The following is a 7,383-nucleotide window of genomic DNA, read 5'->3' on the forward strand; positions in this document are numbered from 1 at the left end:
AATCAACAACCCGCACATTCTTCACTTTCTTATTTCGTCAGTTTTTTAGGCCTTTGAAAACTAAAAATGAAATTAGGAAATAAATAACTTCTTAATTCCACTGTGATTTTATATTACACCATCTCACTACTATCTATTACAAGTATCTATTTGCGTAAATATTGCCAAAATGAAATTCAAAAATAATAAACAATAACAAACTTCTTGATTCCACTGTGATTTTAGAGGACACCATCCCACTACTATTTATTTGTGTAGGTATTGCCATTTGCAGCCTCCAGTATTGAGTAATGTTTTTCATCAATTAACTATTTATCCTGAAAACTGATTGCCCGGATGCCTCGAGATATAAGGGAGCATTTCACAGTGGTTTTTGGCATCTTTTGTGAAGAAGTGGTGGATTTCTTTTGCTACATATGGAACGATTGCAGTGGTTTGCGTTTACTATTATGGAAATGGGCTTCCAAATGTGAATTAGACGCTCGGGGCGATGGTGGCATAGAGAAAGTACTTCTGACTTATATCTCTAACTTTAATGATTTTGCTTTAACAATAATGTTATTTTTGTATGTTAATTACGCCGTAAGGCGTTTTTACGCCGCAAGGAATTTCCCTGTGAGAAAGACTTTCCCAGCTGCCACTCTGGACGGTTTCGCACCATTCGATTGCTGGTTAGACGATAGAAAGGTTTTAGGCCATAGATCTCACCACTCGCCGCTGAAGGAGAGACTGATCACCGCTTGTAACTGCTTCTTTGATTCGCGCCACTGAAGGAGAGACCGAACTAAGTGGTTCAATGCATCATCTCGCCTCCTTGATTTACGCAACTTGACGGAAAGACGAAAGGACATGGTTCAATGAATCGTAAAGCAGCCCTGAAATGCAAGATATGGCAACAAAGGTTCAAAGAGTTATATAGCGCGACAAGCCTCCTGCTGCTATAAGAATTTATTGTTTATTCACAGACATCTATTCAATATTGACCAGGTCGCAGAAAAAACCAGCCTTGCTTATCGCATTACAAAAACATTCCTGTTGGGATCTGGTCCTCTACCACAATTGGCCAGGGTTCGATTCTCAACATATTCCAAGACTGGTTCTAGTCCGCGCAAGAATTGGGGTCAGAAGTTTCCAGAAGCAACAAATTGCAAATTGCAAAAATTGCAGGTTGTAAATATATTTGATCATTTGCTCGCATGGAGAAGTTTTATGAGGAACATGAAATCCCGAGCTCCAGGCGTGCCAAGTTTATGGTCCAGGTAGATTTCTAGTACTTGGCTAAGAATTTATTGCATTTATGGAGCTTTAGTTAATACCCATTTCATTTTCTCAGGAGGCAAGTGTTGTATCGATTGATAAGTCATTCAGTGCAACGAATGGGAATAGCCTGCTTGGGTTGAAGCTGAGAAAGTGCCCTTCCTTGCTAGATCTTGCTCAGCTGAGCTTATCATGTCTGAAAAACCAGGAAAATTTGGGATATGTGCATACAGTGAGATCCATCCAGGAAGCAGGGGAAGCAGGGGAAATAGAAAACCGGAGGTGTGCAATGGTTCACGCCAATTTTCTTCATAAAAAGAAGGCAACTAACTTCTCTGCCTCAATTCTAACAATTGGCTCGTGGAAGGTAAATGTTGTATACTATTAAGAGCTGTTAAATGTTAGGGTGTTTTCAATAAACTTGACCAGTTCTAAATAGTTTTTATGAATTTCATGTTTACAAGAATTCATGGTTTTGCTGATGGTATTATGTGGAATATAGTTGTCTGGTAGAATCCCAGAAGACATCCTAACACTTCTTTCTGTTTAGCGATCCTAACATGAAATGTATAGAAAACTTCTTTCTGTTAGGATCACCTAACATGAAATCTATAAAAAAAAATTAGAATAGATCCATGTTAAAGGGAGCTAAAATATTTTAAGCAGCAATCTTTTGATCCTTAATGGATTTGGGTTTATGACTGATCTATGTTATATCAAGGCCCTGTAACAACATCTAACTTCTATGGATGCCATTATTAGTTTTTTCTGGTCACTTATCATTCATTCAAAAAGGTTTTTTGTTTTCGTTTTGACAGTGTGTTTCGAGATATGAAGGTGACTTGGTAGTAAAATGTTACTTTTCTAAGCGGAAGCTTCTCTGGGAGGTGTTGGAAAGTGGACTGAAGAGCAAGATAGAAGTACAGTGGTCAGATATTACTGGTATGAAGGCAACATGCCTTGAAAATAAGCCTGCTACATTGATTATTGAGGTATGGAACAAGAACGTTGATTCAATTGTAGGTGGGAACACTAAAAATTAAGATAATTATTTCAAAGTAAAGTGTTTTTTTGTTTGTCATATTGTCTAGTTATCCAGGCCTCCTGTGGATTCAGTTGTAAGTTGGAACACTAAAATTTAAGATTTTCCATTTGTTATATTGTCCAGTTATCTAGGTCTCCTGTGTTCTTCAAGGAGTCCAATCCCCTGCACAAGGAAGCACACGATATGGCAGGCTACTTCTGATTTCACAGGCGGTCAAGCAACTATCTACAGGTCAGAACAATTGCCTTTGCTATTTTCTAAACTGACAGAAAAAATTAGTTATTAACTCATATTTTAATCTAGAAGGTCAAGTATCAAGGTTCCGAAAGGTTAGAAGATATGAAGCAGTTGAAAGCTCTTTCACATCTCCAATGAACATATAATCTTTGGCAACCTTGGGCTCTTTTTTGCTTCTGTAATGAACAACAAACGGTTAGCATAGACTTGGGTTTATATATATATACATTTTATATTGATTCTCTGGTAATATAAAAGTTATTTTGAGAATAATTTAGGTCAAAATATATTTATTTTCTCGTAATATCAAAGTTATTTGAAAATTTTAATTCAGGTCCGTGAACATGATTGTACTCTTAATATTTTGTTTTTTCCCAGTTACATTGATAATTAACAAATATTCAAGCTAACTTTATTTTAACAACCTATTGTTTTCTATATAGTGTAAACCTTTATTGGTTTTTGTTTTAAATTTTAAATTCTAATGTTGTAATTTGTAAAATTTAAAAGTTGAATTTTTTTTAAATATTGAATTTATTTATATAATTGAAATATATATTTTAAACATTAAAAATTACAATTTCATAATTTTAATTAAATTGTAATTAACATTAATACATTAACAAATATAAACTAATAAATATATATCAATCTTATAAACAACTTCATTAAGATTTTTTTTCAAATTGAAAATATCAAAATTTAACCTTGCATAAAAATAAAATTTAAAAACAAAGACATGTTAATTTATATTACACTACTCTTAAATAAATACTCTGGAGAAGATCTAATGTTTATAAAAGAACTAATCACTTACAACATAATGAACCTTAAAAAATTTAAGTAAAATTTAAATGAATTAATCACTTACAACATAACGAGCGTTAAAATTGGCACTGTAAATTGCATTGAGAATGAAAGGCGCATTTCATTCACCAGAGCACCTAAATCTTGCGTTGCAACCCACAGGGAGAAAAAAAATTCCCGAAATAATGTCAGATTTAAAAATACAACTGCGGGACTAATACTTTGACAAAATAAAACAGTAAAAAATGACATCCAATTATCTTCTTATCTATTCAAAGTGCATGAATTATTTCTTTTAATATTTATTGCATTCTCGAGGGCTGAATTTATTTTTCTACCTATATCTCTCTCGAGTAGTAGGGCGTCTGGAAACTCAAAAGTGTGGATTAAAACGAGTCATTAGCACGTCAATTGTCTTAATACTTTTGTCCTGCACTACAACTAAGTAAATACTCTACTGCAGATTTAATGTTTGTGAAAGGACAATTCTAAATCATACCACATGCGAACTACCCTAAATTGCATCTAGCAATCCATCTGGTAAATTTTAACTCGAATAGTTTTTGAAAAAATAATTAATCATTGAACAATAACAATGGCAATGTAAAGTGCATTTGTACCCTGAATAATAACAATGGCAATATAAAGTGCATTTGTAACCCTGCATAATTTTGGGAAAGAACGAAATGCGCATTCCCTTCCACGTAAATTCACATTTTATTTCTTAACTTCATAGCTCCTCCAACTGCTCAAAGAATTTTATAAATATCACATAAATCCCCAATAATGTAACTCTCATTGGAGTCTGTTAAACTCATCAAGCTTGAAATATATATATATATATATATATATATATATATATATATATATATTAAATCAAAACATACAAATACAATACAATAGCAAGATATGGCAACAAAGGTTCAAAGAGTTATATAGCGTGACAAGCCTCCTGCTGCTGTAAGAATTTATTGTTTATTCACAGACATCTATTCAATATTGACCAGGTCACAGAAGAAACCAGCCTTGCTTGTCGCATTACAGAAACATTCCTGTTGGGATCTGGTCCTCTACCACAATTGGCCAGGGTTCGATTCTCAGCATATTCCAAGACTGATCCTAGTCCGCGCAAGAATTGGGGTGAGAAGTTTCCAGAAGCAACAAATTGCAAATTGCAAAAATTGCAGGTTGTAAATATATTTGATCATTTGCTCGCATGGAGAAGTTTTATGAGGAACATGAAATTCCGAGCTCCAAGCGTGCCAAGTTTATGGTCCATGTAGATTTCTAGTACTTGGCTAAGAATTTATTCCATTTATGGAGTTTTAGTTAATACCCATTGCATTTTCTCAGGAGGCAAGTGCTGTATCGATTGATAATTCATTCAGTGCAATGAATGGGAATAACTCGCTTGGGTTGAAGCTGAGAAAGAGCCCTTCCTTGCTAGATCTTGCTCAGCTGAGCTTATCATGTCTGAAAAACCAGGAAAATTTGGGATTTGTGCATACAGTGAGATCCATCCAGGAAGCAGGGTAAGCAGGGGAAATAGAAAACCGGAGGTGTGCAGTGGTTCACGCCAATTTTCTTCATAAAAAGAAGGCAACTAACTTCTCGGCCTCAATTCTAAGAATTGGCTCCTGGAAGGTAAATGTTGTATACTTTTAAGAGCTGTGAAATGTTAGGGTGTTTTCAGTAAACTTGACTAGTTCTAAATAGTTTTTATGAATTTCATGTTTATAAGAATTCATGGTTTTGCTGATGGTATTATGTGGAATATAGTTGTCTGGTAGAATCCCAGAAGACATCCTAACACTTCGCATCCTAACACTTCTTTCTGTTTGGTGATCCTAACATGAAATGTATAGAAAACTTCTTTCTGTTAGGATCACCTAACATGAAATCTATAAAAAAAAAATTAGAATAGATCCATGTTAAAGGGAGCTAAAATATTTTAAGCAGCAAATCTCTTGATCCTTAATGGATTTGGGTTTATGACTGATCTATGTTATATCAAGGCCCTGTAACAACATCTAACTTCTATGGATGCCATTATTAGTTTTTTCTGGTCACTTATCATTCATTCAAAAAGGTTTTTTGTTTTCGTTTTGACAGTGTGTTTCGAGATATGAAGGTGACTTGGTAGTAAAATGTTACTTTGCTAAGCGGAAGCTTCTCTGGGAGGTGTTGGAAAGTGGACTTAAGAGCAAGATAGAAGTACAATGGTGAGATATTACTGGTCTGAAGGCAACATGCCCTGAAAATAAGCCTGCTACATTGATTATTGAGGTGTGGAACAAGAACGTTGATTCAATTGTAGGTGGGAACACCAAAAATTAAGATAATTATTTCAAAGTAAAGTGTTTTTCTGTTTGTCATATTGTCTAGTTATCCAAGCCTCCCATGAATTCAGTTGTAAGTTGTAACACTAAAAATTAAGATTTTCCATTTGTTATATTGTCCAGTTATCTAGGTCTCCTATGTTCTTCAAGGAGTCCAATCCCCTGCCAAGGAAGCACACAATATGGCAGGCTACTTCTGATTTCACAGGTGGTCAAGCAACTATCTACAGGTCAGAACAATTGCCTTTGCTATTTTCTGAACTGATAGAAAAAATTAGTTATTAACTCATATTTTAATCTAGAAGGTCAAGTATCAAGGTTCCAAAAGGTTAGAAGATATGAAGCAGCTGAAAGCTCTTTCACATCTCCAATGAACATATAATCTTTGGCAACCTTGGGCTCTTTTTTGCTTATGTAATGAATAACTAACGGTTAGCATAGACTTGGGTTTATATATATACATTTTATAGTGATTCTCTGGTAATATAAAAGTTATTTTGAGAATAATTTAGGTCAAAATATATTTATTTTCTCGTAATATCAAAGTTATTTTGAAAAACTTAATTCAGGTCCGTGAACATGATTGTACTCTTAATTTTTCTTTTTTCACAGTTACATTGATAATTAACAAATATTCAAGCTAACTTTATTTTAACAACCTATTGTTTTTTATATAGTGTAAACCTTTATTGGTTTTTGCTTTGATTAATTACGCCGTAATACGTTTCTCTTTAAAATCAACTTTCCTCTTGGGTTATGTGTACATTTCTGAGCTTTTGATTTAATTGTTAGACGATGAAAATAATCTTACCCATCCAATATTTATAATTCAAATTACACCAACAACCAATTCATCCAAACTGGTTTGGAAGTTATATAGTTTCCCAGCTTCTTGATGAGCATTTTGGTATGAGAATCCGTGATCTGAAAATGTTTTGATGAAACAAGTGATGTACTGGAATTCACTCCTTGGTTAATCTGTCACCTTCTTTTTGTTTGGAATTCGCTCCTTGGTTAATCTGTCACTTCCTTTTTGTTTTTCATTTTAAGCGCAATGGAGTTTATTGGTTGTTTTGAGAATAAGATCAAAGTAATATGGAGTGGCCTTTACCATTGTTCCTTTTGAATTGTTCCTTTTGAATAGGTTCAAAACTAATACAAGATATGGTAACAAAAACTCATATTCCAGAAATTTATAATCCATTGGCCATACAATCTAAATGTTAAGAACCCAGAAATCTAAAAAAGTGGATATGTTGAGAGATTTGAAAAAAGGAAACTTACCCCAAGATCCAGATGATTGCACACAAAACTGCAAAGATGAGGGACAATAATGCAAAGGGAAGACCCAATGAAAACCTCTGCAATCGCCCATTTCTCTGAGTACCTGAATCTCAGAAATTTTACTGCACGATGTTTTTAACCGAGATCTCTGTGTATGATTTGACACTACGAGTGTAGTAATTCTCCAATGCAAATATAACTCGGATCAATGGAGGGTTGTTTATACATAATTTGCATTATCAGATGATGTTTGTCAACGAGGTCAGCTTCATTGCAAGTTCCTTCCAACCTAGAAGATTGCAATGTATTTTTCAGCGGAGGCAGAGCTTTATCTGTAAAAAGCAAAGTACAATAAGTTATTATCTGCAAAAATAGTAAGGAAAAAGAAGCTTCAGAACCGTGAAATTCTTGTTT

The 7,383-nt window shown here is 34.1% G+C and overlaps 1 protein-coding gene and 1 long non-coding RNA gene across 2 annotated transcripts; both read left to right on the top strand.

The window, feature by feature from the left end:
* Positions 1–854: 854 nt before the first annotated feature.
* Positions 855–2,503, top strand: LOC149226013 (uncharacterized). The gene is made up of 4 exons (XM_089380078.1): positions 855–1,259; positions 1,334–1,624; positions 2,076–2,249; positions 2,426–2,503. The coding sequence occupies exons 1-4, from the start codon at positions 1,197–1,199 to the stop codon at positions 2,501–2,503; spliced, it is 606 nt and encodes a 201-aa protein (XP_089236204.1). The 5' UTR covers positions 855–1,196.
* Positions 2,504–4,305: 1,802 nt separating this feature from the next.
* Positions 4,306–5,634, top strand: LOC149226014 (uncharacterized). Its single transcript, XR_016246996.1, has 3 exons — positions 4,306–4,486; positions 4,700–4,990; positions 5,459–5,634. It is a non-coding gene; the product is annotated as an uncharacterized LOC149226014 (long non-coding RNA).
* The last annotated feature ends 1,749 nt before the right edge of the window (positions 5,635–7,383 follow it).

The sequence above is a fragment of the Pinus tabuliformis genome, chromosome J, assembly GCF_031772625.1.
Source record: "Pinus tabuliformis cultivar Carrire ecotype Pingquan chromosome J, CPIR1, whole genome shotgun sequence".
In the NCBI taxonomy this organism is placed as follows: Eukaryota; Viridiplantae; Streptophyta; class Pinopsida; order Pinales; family Pinaceae; genus Pinus; species Pinus tabuliformis.